The 27,573-nt window shown below is 44.1% G+C and overlaps 1 protein-coding gene across 1 annotated transcript; it reads left to right on the top strand.

Annotated features, from left to right (window-relative positions):
- Positions 1 to 365: 365 nt before the first annotated feature.
- On the top strand, positions 366 to 26,648 carry DCK (deoxycytidine kinase). Its single transcript, XM_084871987.1, has 7 exons — positions 366 to 756; positions 15,663 to 15,778; positions 20,603 to 20,799; positions 21,956 to 22,103; positions 23,703 to 23,818; positions 24,534 to 24,624; positions 26,492 to 26,648. The coding sequence occupies exons 1-7, from the start codon at positions 666 to 668 to the stop codon at positions 26,516 to 26,518; spliced, it is 786 nt and encodes a 261-aa protein (XP_084728113.1). The 5' UTR covers positions 366 to 665; the 3' UTR covers positions 26,519 to 26,648.
- Positions 26,649 to 27,573: the final 925 nt, after the last annotated feature.

The following is a 27,573-nucleotide window of genomic DNA, read 5'->3' as shown; positions in this document are numbered from 1 at the left end:
CCCAGCAGAACTTAGCCTGATGCTGCTCCAGGCTGAGAACATAGGCCAGTGTCTGACTTTTATATCACACATTGCTCCAGCCCGACAAGTTCAAAGGTTCAAGTCCAATCAATTCCGTTCAGACGCTTTATCTCTACTAGCCCCACCGCAGAGGCGAGTTCCCCAAGCCCAGCCCAGGTTGACAGCAGGCAACACCCTCTGCCCTGGGCGCTCTCCCGCGCTCCCGGGTCTGGGGCGTTTGCCGGTGGTTTCCACCGCTCAGGAAACAACCACTCCCCGACCCGCCCCCAGCGGCGTCCCCGGAAGCGGCGCGCCTTCATCATCGCGCGCGCGGCCCCGCCCTCTGCTCTCGCGGGATCCTCCTTGTGGGTTGCACCCGGCGGCCCGGGACGCGGCGGGCGAACGCTGAGGGGCCCGGATCTGACGACGTTCGGAGCTGCGGCGGGGAGGGGGAGGGGCGTGGCCTCCCCTCTGGGCGGGCGGCCCGCCGCTGGTCCGCCTCCGCCGCCGCCGCCTCCGCGCGCCAAAATCAAATCGGAGACCCGCCGGCGGGAGACCCGGGGACGAGTCCTGCCAGCAGCGCGGTGGCGGCGGCGGAGGCGCGAGCACCTGTGTCCCCTTCCCGGCCACCTGCCCGACGCGCCCGGGCCGCCCCCGGCCGAGGCATGGCCACCCCCCCCAAGAGGAGCTGTCCGTCTCCCGCGGCCAGCTCCGAGGGGACCCGCATCAAGAAAATCTCCATCGAAGGGAACATCGGTAAGGAGCCCCGCGCGATGCTGGGCGCACAGAAGGGGGGTCCCGGCGGCGCGGCGCGCGTTTGCTGCGTCTCTTCCGCTCCTCGGCGAGGCCCTCCCTCCCCGGCTGGCTGCGGAGCTGCCTCTGGAATTCCCCTCCCCTCTGCCCTCCCGTCCTCCCCCCTGCCCTCCCGGCCAACCTCCTGCCTGCCCTCCCCCGGCCTCCCCCCTGCCTGCCCCCCACGGCCTCCCCCCTGCCTGCCCTCCCGGCCAACCTCCTGCCTGCCCTCCCCCGGCCTCCCCCCTGCCCTCCCCCGGCCTCCCCCCTGCCCTCCCGGCCTCCCCCCTGCCTGCCCCCCACGGCCTCCCCCCTGCCTGCCCTCCCGGCCTCCCCCCTGCCTGCCCTCCCGGCCTCCCCCCTGCCTGCCCTCCCGGCCTCCCCCGTGCCCTCCCGGCCTCCCCCGTGCCCTCCCGGCCTCCCCCCTGCCCTCCCGGCCTCCCCCCTGCCTGCCCTCCCGGCCTCCCCCGTGCCCTCCCGGCCTCCCCCCTGCCTGCCCTCCCGGCCTCCCCCCTGCCTGCCCTCCCGGCCTCCCCCCTGCCCTCCCGGCCTCCCCCCTGCCCTCCCGGCCCCCCCCCGTGCCCTCCCGGCCTCCCCCCTGCCCTCCCGGCCTCCCCCCTGCCTGCCCTCCCGGCCTCCCCCGTGCCCTCCCGGCCTCCCCCCTGCCTGCCCCCCACGGCCTCCTCCCTGCCTGCCCTCCCGGCCTCCCCCTGCCTGCCCTCCCGTCCTCCCCCCTGCCCTCCCGGCCTCCCCCCTGCCCTCCCGGCCTCCCCCCTGCCCTCCCGGCCTCCCCCCTGCCCTCCCGGCCCCCCCCGTGCCCTCCCGGCCTCCCCCCTGCCTGCCCTCCCGGCCTCCCCCCTGCCTGCCCTCCCGGCCTCCCCCCTGCCCTCCCGGCCTCCCCCCTGCCCTCCCGCCCCCCCCCCGTGCCCTCCCGGCCTCCCCCCTGCCTGCCCTCCCGGCCTCCCCCCTGCCTGCCCTCCCGGCCTCCCCCCTGCCCTCCCGGCCTCCCCCCTGCCCTCCCGGCCCCCCCCCGTGCCCTCCCGGCCTCCCCCCCCCTGCCCTCCCGGCCTCCCCCCTGCCTGCCCTCCCGTCCTCCCCCCTGCCCTCCCGGCCTCCCCCCTGCCCTCCCGGCCTCCCCCCTGCCCTCCCGGCCTCCCCCCTGCCCTCCCGGCCCCCCCCCGTGCCCTCCCGGCCTCCCCCCTGCCTGCCCTCCCGGCCTCCCCCCTGCCTGCCCCCCACGGCCTCCCCCGTGCCCTCCCGGCCTCCCCCCTGCCTGCCCTCCCGGCCTCCCCCCTGCCTGCCCCCCACGGCCTCCCCCGTGCCCTCCCGGCCTCCCCCCTGCCTGCCCTCCCGGCCTCCCCCCTGCCTGCCCTCCCGGCCTCCCCCCTGCCTGCCCTCCCGGCCCCCCCCGTGCCCTCCCGGCCTTCCCCCTGCCCTCCCGGCCTCCCCCCTGCCCTCCCGGGCCCCCCCCACCCCCCCGTGCCCTCCCGGCTTCCCCTGCCCTCCTGGCCTCCCCCGTGCTCCCCCGGCCTCCCCCGTGCCCACCCCCGCCTCCTCCCTTCCCCAACGACGGCGGGGGTGGCCTCCCGGGCATCTGGCAGCGCTTTGGGCCGGTTTCATCCTCTTCTACTTCTCTATTTCCCTCCACAGGAAACCTATGCCTGACATTTCCTGTTTTGAGATAAAACTTTTTTTTGTCTCCAAGTTAGGTACTAGTCATTCATGCATACAGTGAATGTTTTTAAATTCTTACCCCATTCAAAGCACTTTCACTTTGTTTTTTGTTTCTTTAAATTGTTGGGATCCCACAAAGGGAAGGTTTTTTTTTTTTTTTTTTTGTGTGTGTGTGTGTGTGTGTGTGTGTGTCCTTCTGGTGCAATTTACATACGTTAAATTATCCGCTTTAGGAAACATATAATGTCATTCTCCTACCATCAGGATCAGGATTGAGAACATTCCCACCACCTCAGGAAGTTCCCTGTGCTCCTTTGTTGTCAGCCCCTCTCTTCCTAGCCTTTGGCAACCACTGATCTCAGTCCTAGCCTTACAGGTTTTGCCTTTTCCAAAATGTGATATAATGGGAATCATAGTGTGTGTAGCCTTGAGTGTTACACTTCATTTATTAATTTTTTAGTGTTATACTTTATTTATTTTTTGTTGTTGTTGTTAAATCCATTTTATGTTGTAACAGCTCATGAACATTTTCTCACGTGATTAAATATTCTTTTTTTTCTTTTCACATTAAAAAATTTTTTTTAAAATATATTTTATTGATTTTTTTTTTGCCCCCCTCCCTCCCTCCCATACATACCCTCCCTCCCCAGAGTTTTATGTCCATTGGTTGTACTTATATGCATGTATACAAGTCCTTCGGTTGATCTATTATCTCCCCCAGATCTCCCTCCTCTCCCCACTGTAAATTGACAGTCTGTTTGTTGCTTTACTGTCTCTATATCTATCTTTTGGTTCATCAGTTTATAATGTTCTTTATTATCCATAATTGAGTGAGGTCATGTGGTGTTTCTCTTTCATTGATTGGCTTATTTCACTCAGCATGATGCTCTCCAATTCCATCCAGGTTGCTGCAAATGATGAGAATTACTTTTTTATGGCAGCATAGTATTCCATTGTGTAGATGCACCACAGTTTTTTGATCCAATCATCTGCTGACGGGCACCTAGGCTGTTTCCAAATTCTGGCTATTGTAGATTGTGCTGCTATGAACATAGGGGTGCATATATCCTTTCTGATTGGTGTTTCTAGTTTCTTGGGATATATTCCTAGGAGTGGGATTACTGGGTCAAATGGGAGTTCCATTTTCAGTTTTTTGAGGAAACTCCACACTGTTCTCCACAGTGGTTGCACCAGTCTGCATTCCCACCAGCAGTGCACGAGGGTTCCTTTTTCTCTGCAACCTCGCCAACACTTGTCGTTTGTTGATTTGTTGATGTTGGCCATTCTGACAGGTGTGAGATGGTACCGCATTGTTGTTTTGGTTTGCATCTCTCGGACAATTAGTGAATTTGAGCATGCTTTTATGTGCCTTTTGGCCTTCCTTCTGTCTTCTTTTGAAAATATTCTATTTAGGTCCATTGCCCATTTCTTAATTGGATCATTCATCTTCCTTTTATTTAGTTGTATCAGCTGTCTCTAGATGTTAGAGATTAAACCTTTATCAGTGGTATCATTTGCAAATATGTTCTCCCACACAGTGGGCTTTCTTGTTGTTTTGTTGATAGTTTCTTTTGCTGTAAAAAAAGCTTTTTATTTTGATGTAGTCCCATTTGTTTATTTTCTCTTTAGCTTCCATTGCCCTAGGGGCAGTATCAGTGAAGAATTTCTTTTGGCATATGTCTGAGATTTTGCTGCCTGTGGATGCTTCTAGTATTTTTATGGTTTCCCGTCTGATGTTTAAGTCCTGTATCCATTTTGAGTTTATTTTTGTGTATGGTGTAAGTTGGTGATCTAGTTTCATTCTTTTGCATGTGTCTGTCCAATTTTCCCAACACCATTTATTGAAGAAACTGTCTTAACTCCATTGTATATTCGTGCCTCCTTTGTCAAATATTAATTGAGCATAGTGATTTGTGTTGATATCTGGGTTCTCGATTCTATTCCATTGATCTATATGTCTATTCTTGTGCCAGTACCAGGCTGTTTTGAGAACAGTGGCTTTGTAATACAGTTTGAAGTCTGGTATTGAGATCCCTCCTACTTTACTCTTCTTTCTCAGGATTGCTGTGGCTATTCGGGGTCGTTTATTGTTCCAAATGAAGTTTTGGAGAGTTCTTTCTAGGTCAGTGAAATATGCCGTTGGTATTTTAATTGGGAGTGCATTGAACCTATAGATTGCTTTAGGAAGTATGGACATTTTGATGATGTTGATTCTACCAATCTATGAACATGGTATGTTCTTCCATCTCTTTACATCTTCCTCTATCTCTTTTTTCAGTGTTGTGTAGTTTTCCGCGTATAGGTCCTTTACTTCCTTAGTTAATTTTATTCCTAGGTGATGTCATTTTTCATTTCTTCTTGGTTCTTCAATTCCTCTTGATTCTTCTTCAATTCCTCATGGTTCTTCCTCATTTCTTCTTGGTTATTGTCAAATTTCTCTTCCATTCTTTTTAGCCATCCTATGATCATTATTCTCAATTCTTGCTCTGGTAGGCTGCTTGCCTCTGACTCGTTTACTTCCTTTTCTGGTAATGCCTGCTTTTCTTTCATGTACGGGCTATTTTTTGGTCTCCCCATGGCCTCTCTTTTCAGGATGTCTGGTTATGTGGTGTTCCTTCTCCTACGTTGATTTAAAGGTACAAAATATTATACAACCCTACCAGGTACAACACAAGAGGCACTTAACAGGAATGTATTTACAATATTAATAACCTCTAATAAAGGTGACCACTAGAGAAAGGCAAATTAGGGGATAGGAGAGAAGGAAGAAAGATAAAAATAAAATAAAGAAAAATTAAAAAAAATACTTAAATAAAAAAAGAGGGATAAAGAGATAGAAAAAGAAGAAAAAAAAGTAATGAGAAAATGAAGTTGGAAAACAGGGAAAAAAAAGAAAAGAGAGAGGGAGGGAGGGAGGGAGGGAGGGAGAGAGAGAGAGAGAGAGAGAGAGAGAGAGAGAGAGAGAGAGAGAGAGAAAGAGAAAGAAGAAGCAAAGTAAAAGAGAAGTGGGAAACAAACTATATATATGTGGAGAAAATTGCTATAGAACAACCACTGAACCCAGCCAATGCCAGTAACAATACTTGGAGATTAATACAAACTACAATATCCACTATTATTAAGTAAGGCTATGATATACAGAAGTAAAAGAAACAAACCAAAAACAGGATTTTTAAAAAAATACAAAGAAACAATAACAACACAGGAATAAGCATAACAATTTCACTAAAAAGCATAAAAATTCACAATAATCAACCTTCACATAAACAATGAGAAAAAGATAGAGGGGAGAACAGTTTTTTTTTTTTTTTAAACTAGTTAATTTAGTGCAGAGAGTGGTATTTATACACTTGGATCAGGGGCTGGAACTTAGGTCTATAAGTATAGTGAGAGCTTTAGCAGGGCGTATACAGAAAGAATAGAGGAAAAACTAAAGCCGGAAAGGGATAGGATAAACCGGAGACTAAACAGGTTAAAGTTTAGTAAGAGAGTGATGGTGTAAAGGTCGAGTTGAGATAGGCTTGAATGATGCTATAGTAGAGATTAAAATAGAATGAAGGTTACTCCCCATGTAAAATAAAGAAAAAATAAAATGGTACTGGAGAGGAAAAAAAAGAAAAAAAAAAGAAACAAAAATTGCAAAATAGCAGTAGTAATAGTGATGATAGAGATTGAAAAATGTAATAATTGAAAAGGTAAAATCAAGTAAGGAAAAAAGAAAAAAATTCATTTCTTAAGTAAAAGATGTAAAAAATGAAAATAAAATAAAGAATAGTAAAATTAGCATAAAAATGTTCAGTAGTGGTCATTCACTTCCTCTGTTATTGTATTTGGCACACCTGATTCTCGGACCAGAGAGTCTTGCAGTTCCCAGCATTCCACTGCACCTCAGTTTTGTAAGGTAGTCCTTAATTTTAGGTAGGCTATATCTTAGTTATTTGTGTCCATTTATTTTTGATTAAAAGAAAAGAGAAAAAAAAAAAGAAAAAGAAAAAAAAAGGCAGTTTGTAATTCAGCTCTTAGGTGTCAGTGTTACCGGTTTGACCTCCCAGTCTTTTTGGTTGCTCTGGCCTTCTTTCTCTATGGCTCTAGCTAGCAGAGTGCCAGCTGGCTCCCAGACTATCTCTTCTGGCTCCGATCCCTTGTTTCCAGGAAGGCAATTTCCCCGGATATACCCAACTGGGCAGTCCTTCCCTAGTATTCAGGAGCAAGGGGGTGAAGGGGATCAGGCGCCAAGGTGTCCAGATGTTCCGCCCTTGGCGGGACAGCCGCGATTCTTAACAATCTGTCTCCCGTGTCCCCTGGCGTTTTAAAAAAGTCCCGCTTCTGGGGAAGATTTCGCCAAACCCAGCACTGGGTGTCACCGGGCAGGACTCTCGCTGCAGCTTGGCGCGGGAAGCCGCTTGGGCGCTCCCGGCTCCGGTGGGGGCGGGGCCTCGCGGGAGCTCCGAGGCTACCGTAGCTGCCTGCCCCGCGGGGCACAGACCCCTCGCGCTATCCCCACAAACTCTGACCTTTCCGTGGGTGATTGAAGAACTCCCTTGAATCCACGTGTTTGCGCCGATTGGGGCGTCACAGCTGCTCGATGGACTCCTCCGCTGTGGGTTTCCCAGGCTTCAGAGAGGCTCCTCCTTTCCTGGTAAGATGGCGCAGCCTTCCCTCCGAGCCCGTAGCTCGGGGAGAGCAGCCGCGGCAGTGCTGGCCGCTTGGTCATGAAATCCTGTCCAGCGGACCCTTCCTTACCTTCCTTGAGAGTTCCGCTGCCCCTTAGCTGCCGATCAACCTTCCCTGAGCAACTCAGACGCTGCTTTTATCTGTTCTGGGACCGGAGTCAGAACAAGTCCATCTGTTCGGTTGCCTTCTTGTCTCCCTAGTGTTATACTTTAAATTAGCATCATGATAATATGTCATTCATGTTGCTTGTCTCCGTAGTTCTCTTCTATTGCCTAGTTCTATTCCATTACATGGTTATACCACAGTTTATCTCTTCCCTAATTTTGGACATGTTTCCAGTTTTTAGCGATTATGACTAAAACTGCTATAACTATTGGTGTACAAGAACAAAGATTTTTAATTATCTAACAGCAGGGATTTCCTCACAGCCTACCCTACATCCAAGTAAACTTAGGGCTGTGATTCAAAGACCATTATGTTTCTGTTCTTTACCCAGATTAGGACAGAACACACCATGAATGCATTTTGCAAGATGCACCTGAACTTCTACTTCTTCTCTATTTCCCACCACAGGAAACCTATGCCTGACATTTCCTGTTTTGAGATAACTTTTTTTGTCTCCAAGTTATGTAATAGTCATTCATGCATACAGTGAATGTTTTTAAATTCTTACCCCATTCAAAGCACTTGCACTTTGTTTTTTGTTTCCATAATTTTTATAAAATTTTTGGACTTTTTTTTTTTTTTTTTTTAATCAATCTTTATTGTTCATATTGTTACAAAGCTTCCTCATTTCTTCCCCCCTCCACCAGGTTCCCACCCCACCCTCCGCCCCCTCCCCATCCCCCATTGTCCTCATCCATAGGTGCAGTTTATGTTCAGTCTCTTCCTCCCTCCCTTTCCCTGATACTAAATCTCTTTTCAGATAGTAAATCAGTTACTTAGCATTTTCTCATATCAATAATACCATCACATGCCCAATGATACATTTCACACAAAAGACATTTCCAAATAGGTCAACCAGCCTCATCCAGGCCCCACCCAAGGCACTCACAGATCAACACCCCAGCCCTATACTAACTCAACACATCCAGATCTAAGCCTTCATCACTTGATTCAGCAGACCCTCAAGTTCCCACAAAAGTTTCCAGCCATGTCTGAGAGGCAGCCGAGGGGCAGGGGCAGGCGAGGAGCGAGCTGTTCCAGGCCTGGCTGCTCCGGGTCTGGCCTCTGTTGCTCTGGTTTGTTCCACAACCAGCTGCTCCGGGTCTGGTCACCGCTGCTCCCGACCTAGTTGCTCTGGACCTGGCTGCTGCTGCTCCGGACCTGGCCGCACCCGACCTGGCTGCTCTGGGCCCGGCTGCTCCGGGCCCGGCTGCTCCGGGCCTGGCCGCTCCCAGCCTGGCAGCCGCTGCTCCGGGCCTGGCCGCACCAGACCCGGCTGCTCCGGGCCTGGCCGCTCCCAGCCTGGCAGCCGCTGCTCCGGGCCTGGCCGCACCAGACCCGGCTGCTCCGGGCCTGGCCGCTCCCAGCCTGGCAGCCGCTGCTCCGGGCCTGGCCGCACCAGACCCGGCTGCTCTGGGCCTGGCCGCTCCCAGCCTGGCAGCTGCTGCTCCGGGCCTGGCCGCTCCCAGCCTGGCAGCCGCTACTTTGGGCCTGGCCGCACCAGACCCGGCTGCTCCGGGCCTGGCCGCTCCCAGCCTGGCAGCCGCTGCTTTGGGCCTGGCCGCTCCCAGCCTGGCAGCCGATGCTTTGGGCCTGGCCGCACATGACCCGGCTGCTCCGGGCCTGGCCGCTCCCAGCCTGGCAGCCGCTGCTCCGGGCCTGGCCGCTCCCAGCCTGGCAGCCGCTGCTTTGGGCCTGGCCTCACCAGACCCGGCTGCTCCGGGCCTGGCCGCTCCCAGCCTGGCAGCCGCTGCTTTGGGCCTGGCCGCACCAGACCCGGCTGCTCCGGGCCTGGCCGCTCCCAGCCTGGCAGCCGCTGCTTTGGGCCTGGCCTCACCAGACCCGGCTGCTCCGGGCCTGCCCGCTCCCAGCCTGGCAGTTGCTGCTCCGGGCCTGGCCGCACCCAACCCGGCTGCTCTGGGCCCGGCTGCCCCGGGCCCGGCCGCTCCGAGTCTGGCCGCTCCCAGCCTGGATGCTCCGTGCTTGGCTACTGCTGTTCTGGGCCTGGCTGCTCCCAAACCGGCTGGTCTGGGCCCGGCTTCTCTGGGCCCGGCCACTCCGGGTCTGGGTGTTCCTGGACTGGCCACCCTGGGCTTGGCTGCCTCCGCCTCAGCCCTGGCTGCCACTGCCCCAGGTCTGGCTGCTCCAGTGCTGGCTGTTGTTGCTCTGGTTCTGGCTGCTGCTGCTCTGGGGCCTGGCCGTTGCTGCTCCAGGCCCGGTTGCCACTGCCTTGTGCCTGGGCACTCTAGGCCTGGCCACCGCTGTTCCAACATTCTGTCTTTTTTTTTTTTAAAACGCATTTATGTTGCAATGTTGGCTGGTGAGTTGAGTTCTGACTTAGTGTTTGATTCTTCAAGATCTTCGTTGTATTCTTTCTTAAGTAATTTTACTATCTTTTGCTCTCACTTGATTTCTTCACATTGAGAACTTTGGTTTCTTCCTCCTTGTCCTGGGAGCTCAGCAGGTTGGCCTGTGGCACCCCTTTGTTCTCCACAGGCTCCCGCACTGCTCCAGCCTGTTGCCTGGGTCGGCGCCGCCCAGGAAGCAGCCCCCGGCCTTGGCTCCGTTGCCCGCACTCAGAGGTCGAAGGCTCAGGGGCACCCCCCACCCTGGGGGGCCCGTCGCCTGGCTCCCTGCCTGTGCCCGGCTGGCTGGTGTCCGACAGGGGCTCCTGCTCCCTGTCGCATTCCTCCAGTCTGGAGCTTTTTTTTCTCCTTCCCGCTAGGGGAGTCTAGGATCAGAGTCAACAGACTGTCCTCTGTGCGCAGTGCGCGCGACTCTGGGGGCTCCGCTTTTTGCCACTCCCCTGGGATTGCGCCTCACAGCCCCGTCTCCCCCTGCCCGAGCCTGGGTCCCCAGGGTCTGGTCCAGGACTGGGGTTCAGAGCAGTCCGGACTGAGGCTCAGCGCTGCCGGAGGCTTTGTTTCTTCCCGCTAGGGTAATCCAGCATCAGAGTCAACATTCAGTCCTCTGCGCGCAATGTGTGCGCGACTCCGGGGGCCCTGCTTTTCGCTGCTTGCTTGGGATTCCGCCTCACAGCCCCGTCTCCCCCACCGGAGCCTGGGTCCCCAGGGTCTGGCTCATAACTGGGGCTCAGCGCTGCCAGTTCGGGGGTTCAGCCCAGGCTGGGGGTTCTATTTCCTTCCTGCTAGGGAACGCCAGGCTGCACCCAGCCCTCTCCTCCTCTCTGGCTGCGACCTCTCCGCGCGCGTGCGTGTGAGCGTGCAGCATGTCTCAGTACCTTAGGCTTTTTTTCAGCTCCTCTGATTTTCCTTCTGGTTTTCTCTTTCCTTCTTGTTGTAGAATTTTCAGTCAGTCGATTACCTGTAGCTCTGGGCGATGTCCACTCTACATTTCAGTTGTATTCCATTGAAATTGTTGTGTGCTGCTGCAGTTAGGTGTCTACCCGAGCAGCCATCTTGGATCTTCCTTCTAAAACCAAACATTTGGACTTTTAAAAAGCAAGGCAAGCAGATGCTTTAGCAGCATTCCAAGGGTTAGAGTAAAAGCTGAACATACCCTCAAAGAGGATATTTTGTTTCATTGCTCTCATATTAAGGCACCAGTGGAAAAGGTCCATATATAGTTCGACCCTTGAATAACATGTATTTGAACTGTGCAGGTCAACTTATACGTGGATTTCCCCTCCAATAAATACCTGTACGGTTTCTGTAGTTGGAAGTCCGTGGATGCTGAGGGAAGACTGTATGCATTGATTTACCCCATTTTATATAGAGGACTTGAGGTCCTGGAAATTAAGTCTGAATATTTGCTAACACCGAACCTTGCATTTTTGTAAGATGACATTTTGCTATTTAGATGGACTTTATTCCTCACCACTGAGTCTTTCCTGACACTGAAGCTTTGCCAGTTGCTGTTATTGCTTTTGCACTGTTGCTCATGTCTCCTCCAATTTGTCAGACTCAAATAAGCTATAAATGTACAAATTGCTTATCTGTGTTGTAGAAAACAATTTACGATTCTTCTCTGATCCCTAGAATTGGAGACTTAACTGTTCATTTTATTTAATATTTATACTAGAGGCCTGGAGCACAAGATTCGTATACTGGGGCAGGGGGGCCCTCAGCCTGGCCTGTGCCCTCTTGCAGTCTGGGACCCCTCGGCTGACAACCCTCTAGCAGCCTGGGACCCCTCACGCCTTACCGCCTGAACCCACCTGCAGCAGTGGTGGGAGAGGCTTCCACCATCGCTGCTGGGCTTGCCAACCAGCCCTGAGCCCGGCTTCTGGCTGAGTGGCGCTCCCCCTGTGGGAGTGCACTGACCACCAGGGGGCAGCTCCTGTGTTGAGCATCATCCCCATGGTGGTTAGTGTGCATCATAGTGACTGGTCATTCTGCCATCTGATCATTTTGTTTATCATGTTTTTATTATTCTACTAGAGGCTCGATGCACAAAATTTGTGCAAGGGGCTCAGCCCTTGCAACCATGGCAGCTGCCTCAGCCTTTGCAGCCCTAGCTTCTTCTGGAAAGTTGTTTGGCTGTCTGCTCTAATTGGCATTATTATGCATTTATTATTATAGATATAATAAAAGCCTAATATGCTAATTGTCCAGTTGTCCTGCCATCTGTTCAACCAAGCAAAGCATAATATGCTAATGATATGCTAAGGCTGCTCAACCACTTGCTATGACGTGCACTGGGGTCAGATGCTCCGACTGGTAGGTTAGCTTGCTGCTGGGGTCCGACTGATTGGGACTGAGCGAGATGGGCTGGGGACGCTATGGAGCCCTTCTGTAGCTCCCCTGTGTCCCTCCCCATCCCCGATCGTGCACTGGTGGGGTCCCTTGGCCTCGCCTGTGCCACCTTGCAATCTGGGACCCCACTGGTGCACAAATTTGTGCACCAGGCCTCTAGTATAAGATAACTATCTTCTCATTTTCTCTGTTTCTAAAATAACCCCTTATGTTAGATCTATGGATGCCTTAACCTGTTTCTTCTCATAATAGTCTGTGTAGAATGACTTCTAGCATGATGCCTGCTTGGCATTCATAATTGTTAGGTGCCATGGCTTTTTAAAGTATTAACATCATTGTCCTTGGTTCTTATTCATCTTTGCCTTTATAGAATATTAATTTATTAATTAGCTTATTTTCTAGCCTCCCTCCCAAAGGCTAACAAACTAGATGTTAGTACAATTGGGAACTGCAGGTAATTATTGTTTGAATTATATGTACTTTTATTACTTTTAAAATTTCAAAATATGACCAGTTAAACATATTGCATGTGTAGGCAGTGTCAGAAGAAAGCTGAATTCTAGCCTAAGTGCTCTCAGGCTAGATTGATTGATTTTGCCTAATTTTTAAAATGTGTTCCTCGGGTGTTTTTTCTGAGCATCATGTTTTCCTTTCCATCTTTATTTACCTCTGAATATCTGGTGATCATTTTTATGTTTCCACTTATTCTTCTAGATGCTATTCTTATACTCCCTATGCTTACCTTCTCCACACAAAATCCGTGGTTAACAGTGTTTTTCTCATTATTAAATCTAATAGTCATCCAATTTATCCTTAAAAGTTTATTTCTCCTCAACTGTTTTCTGTCTGTTATCTTATCAACCCTCCTCTTTTCCCCCTCTATATGTGATCTATTTTTTTATTTTTAAAATTGATTTCAGAGAGGAAGGGAGAGGGAGAGAGATTGGAATATCAGTGATAAGAGAGAATCATTGATTGGCTGCCTCCTGCATGTCCCCTACTGGGGATTGAGCCTGCAACCCAGGCATGTGCCCTAGCCTGGAATTGAACCCAGTACCCTTCAAGTCCGCAGGCCCGATACTCTCCACTGCGCCAAACCAGCTAGGGCTCTACGTGTGATCTTTCAAAGTTGTTCCAGTTTGTTCTTTTTTTCTGTTGTCCTAGATTTGAATTTAGTTTTGTAAGTCAAAGGTAAGTTCTTTTTGCCCTCTTTGGATCCATTTTATAAGGAAGAGGAGGCTTTACTTATAAGCATACTGAAGTTGCTTTTTATGTTTGTGTGTGTGTGGGGGGGGGGGAGAGAGAGAGAGAGGGCGGGAAAGAGAGAGAGAGAGAGAGAGAGAGAGAGAGAGAGAGAGAGAGAGAGAGAGAGAGAGAAACCTGCTGACTGGAGATGTCTAATATAACCACATTTGGTGACTTCAGATAGAAAGGGTGTGGTGGTCATTAGGAGTACTGCTGCACGCTATTAAATTTTAGGTCAACACTTTTCCTATTATTAAATTGAATGTATTTCTGGGTAATTTATAAATATAATGTGTTTTGCTTTTACCTGAATATCTATCTCCTCTACTGCAATTTCTAAGAAACTAGTGAATGATCAGATAAATTTTTTTAAGGATTGGATAGAGTACACATTGCACAGAATCATGAAAATAAAGCAGAGAAAACATGGCTATTTCTTATAGGAATTACTTTGCAAAAAAGGTTTTATAATTTATTAGTGGCCCAGTGCACGAATTCGTGCACCTTGAAAGGAAATTAATGAGAAGAAATATTTTAATATTGCTATTTGCCCTTTCTCTATAATAGATGTGTCATCCAAATTCATGATTGACAGTGACAAATGGAAACGTGTGCGGTTGGCACCAGCGAGAGCTTTATGTGTTATCACTAGGTGTCGAGTCGTGCAGGGGCTGCTCCTTGGGTGGCAGTGGCTCCTGGAGCTGTGGTTGCTCCTCAGGCAGTAGTGGCAGCGGCTCCTCTGGTGGGTGCTGTTTGCAGCAGTGGTGTCTCCTCTTGCTGATGGGGGAAGGCTGCTCGCACAGCTGCTGCTCCTTGGAGGGAGGTGGGCTAGTCATGAGGCTGCGGCTCCTCTGATGGGAGTGAGCTGCTAGCGCGCACGGGGGCGGACTGCTCATGTGGCTACTGCTCCTTGGATGGGGGCTGGATGCACGTGACTGCTGCTCCTCAGGTGGGGCAAGCTGCTCGTGAGGCTGCTGCTTGTCAGATGGGTCCAGACTGCTTGCGTGGCTGCCGCTCCTTGGACGTAGGTGGTCTGCTTGTGTGGCTGCTGCTGCTTGGACCCGGGTGGGCTGCTCAGGTGGCTGCTGCTCCTTGAATGGGGGCAGGCTGCTCTATGGCTGCTGCTTGGATGGAGGCAGGTTGCTCATGCAGCTGCTGCTCCTCAGATGGGGGCGGGCTGCACGGGGCTGTTGCTCCTCAGTCATTGGGGGTGGAGGGGGCTGCTCCTCAGACAGGAGCATGCTGCTTGTGTGGTTGCTGTTCCTCAGACTAGGGAGCTCACACAGATGTTGCTTCTTGGACAGGGGCAGGCCATGTGAGGCTGCTGCTCTTCAGCCTTGGGCGGGCTGCTCGCAGGGCTGCTGCTCCTTGGACAGGAGCAGGCTGCTCATGTGTCTGCTGCTCGTGTGGTCTCGGTGCTCTGGGCAGCTGAGTCTCCTTCCCCAATTCAGAGTGGATGTTATTCATTTCAGCTGCTCATTCTGTCTGCTCCAGAACAAGGCTCAGGACATGTCCATCTATTCTGCTGCCATTTTTTCATCTCCACATTTTGCACTTGAACCAAATGTCTGTGAAGCGTTTTCCCGTGCCTCATCTCATTTGATAATCACAGAAGTCCTGGAGCAGGTAGATAGGAGACTTGGTGAAATCCTATTTTCTTTTCATTAGCTGGAAAACGGAGATTTTGAAATCTTAGAAACTTGACCTGACGGAAAAGAAGTAAGAAATGGTGCACCTTGAGAATGACTTCAGGTTTTCTCACTGGGCAAAATATAGTCAAACACTGCTGCAGTTAAATATTTTACCCTTTGTTCTCCCTGTGTGATCTACAATAATAATCTGCTTGTGTTGATATTTACTGCTGTGTTGCTGACAATTACCTGAAAGAGAAGTTGGGGTGCTTCACTGGGCTGGAAAACTTAACTAAATCAGGAAGCAAGTCTAATTAATCAAGTTTATTCTGCATATATAAAAGGCTAAACTGCCTCGCACTTGTGCAATACACATAAAGCTCTTGCTGGCGCCAATCGGACACATGTGTTTCCATCTGTCATTGTTGATTGTGAATTTGGTTGACATTTCTATTATAGAAAAAGGACAATAGTGACATTAAATATTTCTTCTAATTAATTTCCTTTCATTGTGCACAAATTCGTGCACTGGGCCACTCATCTGTGAATAATGCCTTGTGCTAAGACATTAGGATATCTATGTGTTACTAGGTGATAGGAATTTTTCAGCTTTAGTCTTGAGGGAACACCATAATACATGTAGTTCAACATTGAGTGAAATGTTATGCTGTTCATGATTATAACTTTTGAAAAGTTGAAGACTAGTTTGGCTTTTTTCCCCCCTATAAGTTTTTCCCCTCAGTTTTACTTTTCCTCTTCACAATAGCTGCGGGGAAGTCAACATTTGTGAATATCCTTAAACAAGTCTGTGAGGATTGGGAAGTGGTTCCTGAACCAGTTGCCAGATGGTGCAATGTTCAAAGTACTCAAGATGAATTTCAGGTATGAAAATAAAATTTAAAATAAAAACGTTTTGGCTTAGAGAAGCAGTAGTATTTAGTCTCTTGGGTGTTTGCTTGTTTTTCCTTTTTCCAGTAAAACTTTGAAACCTAGCTTTAATTCTTTATGTTCATCCTGATGAACAATATTAATTGTTGAATATAATAGAATCAGAGGTATGGAAGGGGAGTGGACTGATGATTCTCGGGGAAAAGGGGAGTGGGGGTGCGGGAAGAGACTGAACATAAACTGTGCACCTATGGATGAGGACAATGGGGGGTGCGAAAAGGGCAGAGGGTGGGGTGGGAACCTGGTGGAGGGGGGGGAAAATGAACTTTTGTAATAATATAAACAATAAAGATTTATTTTTAAAAAAAAGTAAAATAAAAAGAAATTCTTCATGTTCATCTGGATAGTAGTACAAGGATGCTTATCTATGTAAACACTGGAGTATATGCATATAACATAAGTACTTGATTATATCTAAGTAAAATTTTTAAAGTTTTTAAAAATTAATTTAAAAGTTTTAAAAAATCCAATTGCAAGTTAAATTCCTTGAGTTGCTTTTTACTTTTTGTTTTAAAAAAGATAAGCAAACAAGAAAAACAAAACTACCTAGTAAATGAATTTTATTAGTTTATTTTTTAAGCCTTTTGTCTTAGAAAGAATCATGTAAGCTCCCATTTCTTTGTACTGTCATTTTTTTGCCAGACTTTCATCCTGGACACAAGTTTCAATTTCTCAGCATTATTCATTCTATGTTGTGAATGAGAAGAAGGGGAAGTAAGAGTTACATTTCTTTCTTTTCTTTTTTTTTAATATATTTTTATTGACTACGGAGAGAGAAGGAGAGGGAGAGAGAAATAGAAACATCAATGATGAGAGAGAATCATTAATGGGCTGCCTCCTGAACACCTCCCATTGGGATTGAGCCCACAAACCAGGCATGTGCCCTGACCAGGAATCAAACCCTGGGTTGATGCTCAATCTCTGAGCCATGATGGCTGGGCAAATGTCATTTTTTAAAGCACAATTTTAAAAAAAATATATTTTTTACAGATAGGAAGGGAGAGGGATAGAGAGTTTGAAACATCGATGAGAGAGAAACATCGATCAGTTGCCTCCTGCATGCCTCCTACTGGGGATGTGCCGGCAACCAAAGTAAATGCCCTATACTGGAATCAAACCTGGGACCCTTCAGTCGCTTTATCCATGGAGCCAAACCAACTAGGGCCAAAATGCCAAAATTTTAAATTTCAGAGGGAAATGTAATTATTAGATTCATTGAATTAGGTCAATCCAATCTCAATGTAGGGCCATAAGTCTCAACTATTAGAAGAAACTCTTAAAAATCTCAAGGATTTGGGGTGCTTTTAAAAATAAGCAGTTCTTATTATAAACTGATGAACAAAAAGATAGATATAGAGACAGTAAAGCAACAAACAGACTGTCAAATTACAGCAGGGAGGATAGGGAGATATGGGGGAGATAAGAGATCAACTGAAGGACTTGTATGCATGCATATAAGCATAACCAATAGACGCAAAACTCTGGGGAGGGAGGGCATGTATGGGAGTGGGGGGGGAAATTGGTAAGATATGTACACATATAATACCTTAATAAAAAAATGAAAGAAAAAAAAAAAGCAGTTTCTTATGGATACCTCCTGGTTAAAAATGACTGCCCTGCCCCAGCTGTGTGGCTCATGATGGTTGGAGGGTCATCCAGGTGGTTGTGGGATCTCTATCCAGTCAGGGCACATACCTAGGTTGCTGGTTCAACCCCCAGTCAGGGTTCATTTGGGAGGCAACTGATCAATGTTTCTCACATAGATGTTTCTTTCACTCTCAAAAACCCCCGACAATAATGAAAAATGATTGCTCTGTTAGTGTTGGGAGTATATTGAACTCTGGTTGACATTGGCGAGGAAAGGTTGCAAACATTGCATTCATATGCATGGGAAGACAGGTTATACTAAGAAGGTTGTCTGTTTAGAATCAGAGTCAGGGAATTAGTTATATTATCTTAATGACTGAGGTCATCATACTGTGACACATTGATGCATCTGTCTTTCTTTTGAGTATCTTTGGCTTCATGGACCTGAAACTTGTGTTTATGGACTGGGGTGTTTCTTCACATGTTCTAGAGTCAAAAATTTCCAAACTGACCTTTCTTTAAAATTACTGTGGAGATGCTGCTATTATTATTATTATTATTAACATATACTTTTATCAGTCCGTTTATTGCAATCCAGTCAGGATGTTACAATTTGATAACCTTCAATGGATTTGGTGCTCATTCCCTGAGGATAGCTTTTTTGGGTGTGTATTGAGAGCTACTATGTTGTTAGTCCTTTGTACTTCTAGGTGGAGTTTCAGACAGTGTGAGGGATCTCAAGGGAGACCTTAACCAGATCCAGGTTTTTGTTAGGGAACAAGAAAGGATTCAAGAGTGTGACAGGAGTTAAAAAGCACAATAAATTTATTAAAGTGATAGTCTGAACTAGAGAAGTGAGAGCAGTTGACCTCAGAGAATGAAGTGCCTCAGTGGTCTGGGTGGAAGGTTTTTATTAAACGTGGTGGTGGAATAGGGAGTGGTGGAGTAGGATGGTCCTCTGCTTGTGACGCTGGTGCGGTGACTGATGTTGCCATTCATCCTTGTCTTTTCTCAGGGCACCGGTGTCAGTGAAGGTTGTGTCTGTGATGTTCCAGCCAAGTTGAAGGAGTGTTAGAGCTTGAGGCCTTTGTTCCCTATTCTAACTTTCCTGCCTCAGGAGGATAGTATTTTGGGGTACTAGGCTGTGGAGTGTGAGGATGGTGTTGGATGAGTCAGAGCCACCCATCTGGGCTGGGTACTTTATTTTTTCTTTTTAAAAACTCAAGAAATGGGATTTTCTTTTTTTCATACTGAATATCTTTTTTATACCCATCCCTAATCTAATCCTTAAGGTTTGAGTGTGAGTTACCTATTGTCCAAGTCTCAGCTTTCTTTAGAATACGTATCATCAATAGTGAAAAGTAGACTGTCTTCAGATTCAACCCTTTCAAGGCCAGTCCTGATTTGGATGTTCTCTACTTAATCACACTCTGAGCAGTTGGTGTAGAATTAGAAGAATTGGACTGTTGATAACTTTTGATCTGATTCCCTAGTCAGTAATTAAATTTGCACCTGTTAGCTTAGCTTGGGTTTTTTTCTTTAAGCTTTTTTTTTTTTTTTTAAACCTGCCATCTAGTGGTTGTAATGTTGCTATGTATTGACAAGCTGCCACAGATATTAGTAAAATAATAAGACTAGGTGTCATATAAGATGTATCTCCCTTACCTTCTCTTCCCATGTTAAGATTATCTTTAAAATATGTCATCAATGCCCTAATTGGTTTGGTTAAATAGATAGAGCATCAGCCCATGGACTGAACAGTCCTGGGTTTGATTCCAGTCAAGGGCATGTACCTTGGTTGTGGGCTCAGTCCCTAGTAGGAATTGTGCAGGAGGCAGCTAATCAATGTTTCTCTCTGATTGATGTTCCTAACTCTATTCCTCTCCCTTCCTCTTGTAAAAATCAATAAAATATATTTTAAAAATATACTCCATCTCCTTTTGAAGAAATGTGCCTTATAAAATCTGATGTCAGTATTGAAATAAATTTGATGTGACCTAGTTTTTCTGTTTCATTGGATTCTTTTTCACTACAGGTAAATGCAAATGTTCTTTGGTCTACTCATAGACCCTCTTTGAAGGAGTAGTTGACATCCAGGAAAGGTGAAGGAAGTTTTATTAAAGAGAAAATGCATGTTAATTACTTAAAAGTTTATGAAACTATTTTAGAACTGCCAAACTTTACTATGTGACAGTACATGATGAAAATATTTTTTTAAAACACAAATTTAACTGCTTTTTCTTTTGAAGGGGAATGTTTGCAATAGTTAAAAGTACAGGATAAAGGGACATGCAAATCGCTGAGAAAAGGAAGGAAGCACATTATTTTTGTGGCCAAAATGGAGGTCACAAAAATTATGCATTAAGGTTCTTAGGGTATTTACTTATACTTTTGACACAATCTAATAAAAACTTATTTTCTGATTAGAAGGGCCTGTCAAGGAAGGGACTTTAAAGAGACAACCGTGTTGATTGACCACCTGACGTCAAAGGAGGAAATAGAAAAACTGAAAACAGACAAGCACTAAAAAGGAATACCAGTTTTGACTCATTTATTATAAGATGAAATAGCAACTTGAAGAATTTGTGCCTGATATTTGTGCTCGATTGCTAACTTTTCTTGTGTATCCAGCAGTCAGTATTCATATAAAAAGTTGTGAGTCTCAACAGGGAATGGTGGGGCTTATAAACAATGAGCTTGTGTCCTACCTAGTGAAGCACATGGCCTACCCTACCTACTGTAGCTGATTTTTACCAAGAGGAAATGCAGGCACAGAATTACTTCATTTTCCTATTTTTAAAAAGAAGATAAACATCCAGCTATATTATATGAAATTATGTAGCTCTTAGATATTGACAACTAATTTAAATTTGGGCCAAATAATTTCTGACATAGGCTGTTTGTGACCTCTTGTGAAAAAGATCTAAGGAATTGGTAGTTAAGCTAGCTTTTCAAATTCTTCCCAGCTTCAGGTAACCTAAAAATACAGTGGAAAAGAGAAGAAAGAAGAAGAATTACTCATTTTGGTTTTGCTAATCATGATGCATTTATTTATCCAACTTCTCTTTATGAGCTTTTAAAAAAATTAAGAGTCCTATTGATCATTAACTTTGCTTTTTGTTTCCTTTCTTTCTTTCTTTCTTTTTTTTTTCTTTTCTTCCAAATTTGAAGCAAGAACTGACCACATCTCAGAAAAGTGGTGGGAATGTTCTTCAGATGATGTATGAGAAACCTGAGCGATGGTCCTTTACCTTCCAGTCATATGCCTGCCTCAGTCGCATACGAGCTCAGCTTGCCTCTCTCAATGGCAAGCTCAAAGATGCGGAGAAGCCTGTATTATTTTTTGAACGATCTGTGTATAGTGACAGGTATATATAAATTATTTGTACTTATTATGTTGGGTCCTTGGCTTAGTTTGTTTTTTCTTTTCTGTTTTCTTGGAATCAAAGTAATAAGAGAGGTTGAGTTGGGGATTTGATATGGAGAATGACATTTAATACTTTTAACAGTTTGAAACTAATGGCATTAGGGAAGTTATAGTATTGCCTGATGCATGAAATTCATAATAGAGAAGGCCTTCCTTCCCCCCGCTGCCAGCACCAGCTTTCCTCCGGGACCCGGGACCTGGGCTTCCCTTGCAGCTCCGGCTTCTTCTGGAAGGTCATCCTGAAGGATGTCCAGTCTAATTAGTATATTACACTTTTATTATTATAGATAATTTCTACATTCCATGGGAGCTATTGGGGATATGTGGCCATATCATTCAAATTTGTAGAGAAATTTTAAAAATTCTCATCTGCTCTGGTTAAATCTGAATCTATATTCTAGACTCACCTGGAGCAAGAATATGAAAAATCTTTAAGGGGGCCTTGGAATTACCCTGTGTATGCAAGGATTCTTTAAATCTCTAGAGTTAGCTCAGAACAGGGGTTCTCAAACTTTTGTTCTTAGGACCCCTTTTCATTCTTAATAATTATTGAGTAGTTCTTTGTGTCTTATTCATATTTCTGTTATTAGAAATTAAGATTGAGAAATGGAAAAATTTATTTAAAGTTAGCTATAATAAACCCATTATATATAAACATAAATAACATATAGTGAAAATTACATTTTTTCAAAGCAAAAAGAAATAGTGAGAAGAGCAGCATTTTACATTTCTGTGAATCTCTTTAATGCCTGATTTAAATGAGCTGGGTTCTCATTTATGGTTCCGTATTCACTCTGTTAAACATATTGTTTTGGTTGAAGTATAAAAGTTCTCTGGCCTCTCACACAAAACTTCTGGAAAGGTCTTGGTGTGTATCAGGGGTCCTCACACCACATTTCTGAGAACCACTGGGCAATACATAATTTTATGTAGTTGGAGATACTCTTGTTTTTTGTTTGTTTGTTTGTTTTTGTTATCCAAAGCATTATCTGCCACAGGTTTTAGGAGAAGGTTCCATGTCCATTTGATAGATCCATTTTCTCTTTTCTATTTCTCTGTGCTTTTTGGAAAGGATTTATGTATAGACTCTCTTTCAGGTATATTTTTGCATCTAACTTGTATGAATCTGAATGTATGAATGAAACAGAGTGGACAATTTATCAGGACTGGCATGACTGGATGAATAACCAATTTGGCCAAAGCCTTGAACTGGATGGAATCATTTATCTTCGAGCTAGTCCAGAGGTGAGACTTAAACATTTGCTTGTTCCTTTGAAAATTTAAAGTAATATTTGGAAAATTTTCAGTGTTATGCAGTGAAGACAAAATAATAAACTTCATTCCCCACCCTCTAGATTCCTACCTCCAAATGAGAAACAGAACTGTGTAGATAGAAGATTCTATTTTCCAGCAAACTAGGAACCCAGATTTGGCAGGTTGCTCTTTTAGATCCTTATTTGTTCTACCTCAATTCTATTCTTCATAATTTCTTAACTTTTGCAGAGTCACTTATCACAGTTAGATTAAGAAACTTGCTTAAGCAACTTCTAGAATATGGACTTCATGAGGTGGGACTTTGGATATTTTAATTACTGTTGAATTTTCAGTGCCTAGAATAAGGCTTGGATACATAGTAGGAGCTCAGTAAATATTTGCTGAATGAATGGCAAACTTGATGGAGGAAATATTTCCTGGTTTTGCTTTGGAATGGGTGGGTAGTAGCAGCTATAGTTGAGAAGAGACTTAATGGACCTTTGCCATTTTTAGTTAAGGGAGTTTACTTGAAATTGTGCCTTTCATCATAGATTGCAGCATAGGTATTGTTTACATATGAAATTATGTAATGAATACAGGAAGACCAAGAGGATGCCTTTCATAAAACTAACCTAAATGAGAACTTAAATTTATTAAATTTCTGGTTTTGGTGCTTGCATTCCCATTTTTCTTTGATTTTTATTTCTACTTCTTACTTGAGTCACAAAGTAAGTTCTGATAATGTAAATGTTACAACTCCTAGCTTGAAAGAATACTGTGTTATATTGAGGCTCAATTTTCAAAGGAACTATGTTTCTGATTCCAAGTGATGATTTTGTTCTTCTAATATCAAGTAAACCAGAATTTAACAATCGTAACTTTAAAATTCACTTTTATTTCTGAAAATAATTTTTAATTATGAAAATAATAAATGCAAATAAGAAGAAATAATAATTTAATTGTTAGAAACATATCTTAAAGTTTAATATAAATGTATTATTTCATTAATATTGTTTATGATATCCTTTGATTAAATTCTCATTTAATTATTTGAAAAGAGAATTTATAATAGAATTAGAAGCACAGTTTTATTCTGCTTTTTTTTCTTTTTACTAAGCTTACTTTAGACAATACATTTCAAATGTAGATGCCAAAGGTTTATAGACTTATTTTGTAAGTACTACTAATATTTGGTTTAGAGCCACCAAATTGTTGAAAACTATAGGGAGGGAAAAAGGAACTATTGTTTGTTCTTAGAAAGAATAGAGATTTTGGTTAGCATGACTAGAAGGACACTAAGGAAGAAAAATTTAATGGTATCAGACAAGAATAATTGTTCCCCCTGCTCTCTTCTTTTTAAAATTATTTTTGATTTCAGAGAGGATGGGAGAGGGAAAGAGATTGAAACATCAATGATGAGAATCATTGATCGGCTGCCTCCTGCATGCTCCCAACTGGGGATTGAGCCTGCAACCCAGGCATGTGCCCTTAACTGGAATCAAACTCGGGACCCATCAGTCCCCAGGCCAACGTTCTGCCCACTGAGCCAAACCAGCCAGGGCTACCCTCTCTTCTTATTCTTGCTTTTAGAAATGCTTGAATAGAATACATTTACGGGGAAGAAATGAAGAACAAGGCATTCCTCTTGAATATTTAGAGAAGCTTCACTATAAGCATGAAAGCTGGCTCCTGCACAGAACACTGAAGTAAGACTTCCTTCTTATTTACTACTCATTTTTAATACTTCTGTCAAATTGTAATTAAAAACGTACAATATGTCCAATTTTATTTTTAAATTAGGTGTGGATTTTTATTCTTTTTATTTCAATGAGATTCATTTTCTTAAAGTTTTTATAGCTAATTGCCCCCTGTGGTACTGACAGCATAATATAAGGAATTTCGCATTAAGTGATAAAATAGAAAATATATCTGTATATTATTTAGGTACTCTCTTTCAGAAACTATTTTAAGATAAGATATTTCAAATTTGTTTCTTAGATCAAGACTTGGGAGGTAGTATAACATAATTTTTGAGTATGCACTTTGCCACTAGTCAGTTTTTGGTTCAAACCAGCTCCACTAACTAGTGTATGAACTTGGATAATCTCTGAGTTTCAGAGTGGTCTCCTTGAACGTTAGTTTTATCATCTTTAAAATGCAGATATTCCTCCTACTATACAATATGTTTTTTGTTTTTGAGGACTATTACATGTCACAATGCCTAGCTTTATGTATTATACCTGAGATTTTTAGATACATATTTGTAAATCTAGGTGAGAAAGAAGGGGCTGTCAGATGAAGTACTTACAGAATAACTTTAATAGAAAAATGACTGCCATTTTGATTTGTCTGAGTTATAATAATGAGTTTTTAGTTTTTCTCTTATTTATTGCTTTGTTTTGTTTATCACTCTTTAAATAGAACCAACTTTGATTATCTAGAAGAAGTGCCTATCTTAACATTGGATGTTAATGAAGACTTTAAAGACAAACATGACAGTCTGATTGAAAAGGTAGATTTATACAAAGAATATAAACTAATATTTGCTTGGTCTTGTCTAAAAAGGTATCCTTATTTGTGAGAAAATTTTCTAACAGAACTGATTACATAAAGTTACATTAAGGGGCAATTAAAAGCTTTAGAGGGATTTAGACTATTTATATTGTAATCCTAACTTGAAATTCTAGCTTTGTGGCCTTACCTAAAATAAGGAGCTTTTTAATCTTTTAGTTCCTTTACCTGAGATACAGGAATAATCACAAAAGTTCTTGCTTGCTTCTCTCCTTTTTCTCCTTTCCCTATACCACTTAATCTTTAGACATTTTAATAATTAACTATTTATTTTTTTCAACTAAATTCAATATGGAGAATATTTGAAATTGTAAGATATAGACCTTAGCCATTTTTATATTAGTCTTGAGATTAAAGGAGTTTTAGTTTTGAAATTTATTTGGATTGAGGATCTAGCCCACAACACAGGCATAAGCCCTGACCTGGAATTGAACTATGACCTCTCCTGGTTCATAGTTCGCTGCTCAACCACTGAGTCATGCCAGCCAGGCTATTTGGGACCTTGTCAGTGATGAATTGTCATTGTCTAATCATTGAGTCATTGTCTTAATCAGAGTTAATTTATCCCCCAGATGTTTGGTATATTCTATTAAGTGAGTGGTACCTTTGTTGATAAAGGTACTGGGAGAGAACTTTTTGATGAATGCTTGAGAGAGAATAGTTTGAGAATTACATAACGAATATCTTTGTACTTGTGTTAATTAAATTAGTGATCTAAGGTCTAAAGAAGCCACACTTTTTTGTTTGTTTTGTTTTGAGATAAATTTGATATTTTTTTTCTCCTGTCACAAAGTGTTTGCTATTTCCTAATAGGTACTTGACATTCATTAAGGAATATATCTCAAGAATTTTTAAAACCTTAACATTTATAGATAACTACTATTTCAGATAGTTGTTTTTTCCATCATATAAATTAAAGCATATCTGGACAATTCAAGTGACTTCTTTCTTATTATAAATGATATTTTAAAATATAGGGTGGAATTCACTTAAATGATAACTATTACAATAAATTAAGTTAGCCATTGAAACACTAACAACCAACCATCATTTTAACTGAATGAATTTGTAAATCCACTTAAAAAAAATTTATTGTAACATTTCTGTGAAGAATGACTAGAAATCATCATTTTGTATTATTTGTTTTTGTTTTATTAATAATATTAGCAGTTGAAATATTTTGACATGGCAATAATTGTTGTTCAGGAGAATTACTGTATAGTCTAGAATATGAAGAGAACAAAATCTTGTTACTGTGATGTTAGTTAATTGGCTAGATTCAGTCACTGCTTATATTGCCTTTCCTCAGGCATTAACATTACAGAGTATATACTAGATTCAAATTTGAGCTTCAGAGAAATTACAGAAAATTAACTGGGGGGTGGGGAGGGAAACATTGCAAAAAAAGAAAAATTACAGATCTTTACATGTCTGAACCTTCAGAATTGTTTAAACCATTACAGTTATTAATGTTATCAATACTAAAGCTGTACATGTCAGGGTCTGAGGTATTATAAAGAGATAAAATTATGATTATAAAATGAAACATTATAAAACTAGAGACTAAGGCTGTTATAGAACTATATCAATCTTAGGCTAAATTTAATAACTCCTTTAATTACATTTTATATCATTCAGCTTTTACTAAAGTATTTATTAATATAGCTTTTAAAGTAAATGCTATGGCTTTGTGATAGAATTATTTATATAGATGGGTCCTCAATTGTTATATACTTTTAAATGAAGATGAATATTAGATATCTCAAATTAGTCAAATAACTATATTAATATGTTTTTCCTCTTCTCAGGTCAAAGAATTTTTGAGCACTTTGTGATCTTGCTGAAGACTTCAGGGAACAAAATGATTCCAGACACTTAAGCATTGTGTATCTTCGTAGCTTTGTATTTATACAAGTCTCTTTAGAAAACCAAGTTTTTAACCATTTTTGTTGCCAAGAAAAAATACAGTGGTGCCTCGCATAACGAACGCCTCGCACAGCGAACTTTGGACAGGTTTTTCATGAAACCATCGGCCAAAAAGCAGAAAATGGATGAAGATGTGCAAGATTCGGTAGACTCTACTTAGTCTGTCTTAAAATTAAAAAAATGTGTGTTTTTTTTTTTTAAAAATTATGTTTTTAGATGTATCTAAATAAAAATATGTCATCTTAGCATATTTTTTTTGTCATCTTAGCATATTTTATGCTACAGAACGAATTATTTTTTTTAACATGTATTGTTATGGGAAAACGCGTTTCACATAACGAACTTTTTGCATAACAAGCTTGCTCCTGGAACGAATTAAGTTCGTTGTGTGAGGCACCACTGTAATATTTTATGAGTCCTGTATGAAAGTTTATGACCAGCTTCTCCCTTTCCTCCCTCACTCTCTTCTTCCCTCTCTCCCTCTCTCTCTCCCCCTTCCTTCCTTTGTATAAAAACCAGACATTTAATGGTCTCTCATAGCAAGAAGTCTAGAGGTAGATGGTTCCAGAATCACTATAGTGCAGGGGTCTTCAAACTACGGCCCGCGGGCCACATGCGGCCCGCAGAGGAGTCTGATCCGGCCCTCCAGGTTTTTTGGGCAGTGAGCGCAGCCGAGGTGTTACAGTAGGAATTAGTAGTTCATATAGTCTGGCCCTCCAGCTCTCTGAGGGACCGTGATCTGGCCCCCACTTTAAAAAGTTTGAGGACCCCTGCTATAGTGGCTAAAGGTCCTCTATCACAAAGGACCCACCCTCCTCTGTCTTTCCCGTTATCCTCCTCAGCAGGTTGGCTTTTTTCCTGGTGCTTCTCATCTCATTGTTGACTAGTTTCTTAACTGGATTTCTTAATTGGAAACTTCATAGAAAATGGTAATCTGTCCTGTGTAAATTAGCACAAAAAGTTG

The sequence above is a fragment of the Pipistrellus hanaki genome, assembly GCF_964339955.1.
Source record: "Pipistrellus hanaki genome assembly, chromosome: 1".
NCBI classification, from domain to species: domain Eukaryota; kingdom Metazoa; phylum Chordata; class Mammalia; order Chiroptera; family Vespertilionidae; genus Pipistrellus; species Pipistrellus hanaki.
The sequence above is the reverse complement of the archived record's forward strand: the minus strand, read 5'-3'. Positions and strand labels throughout refer to the sequence as shown.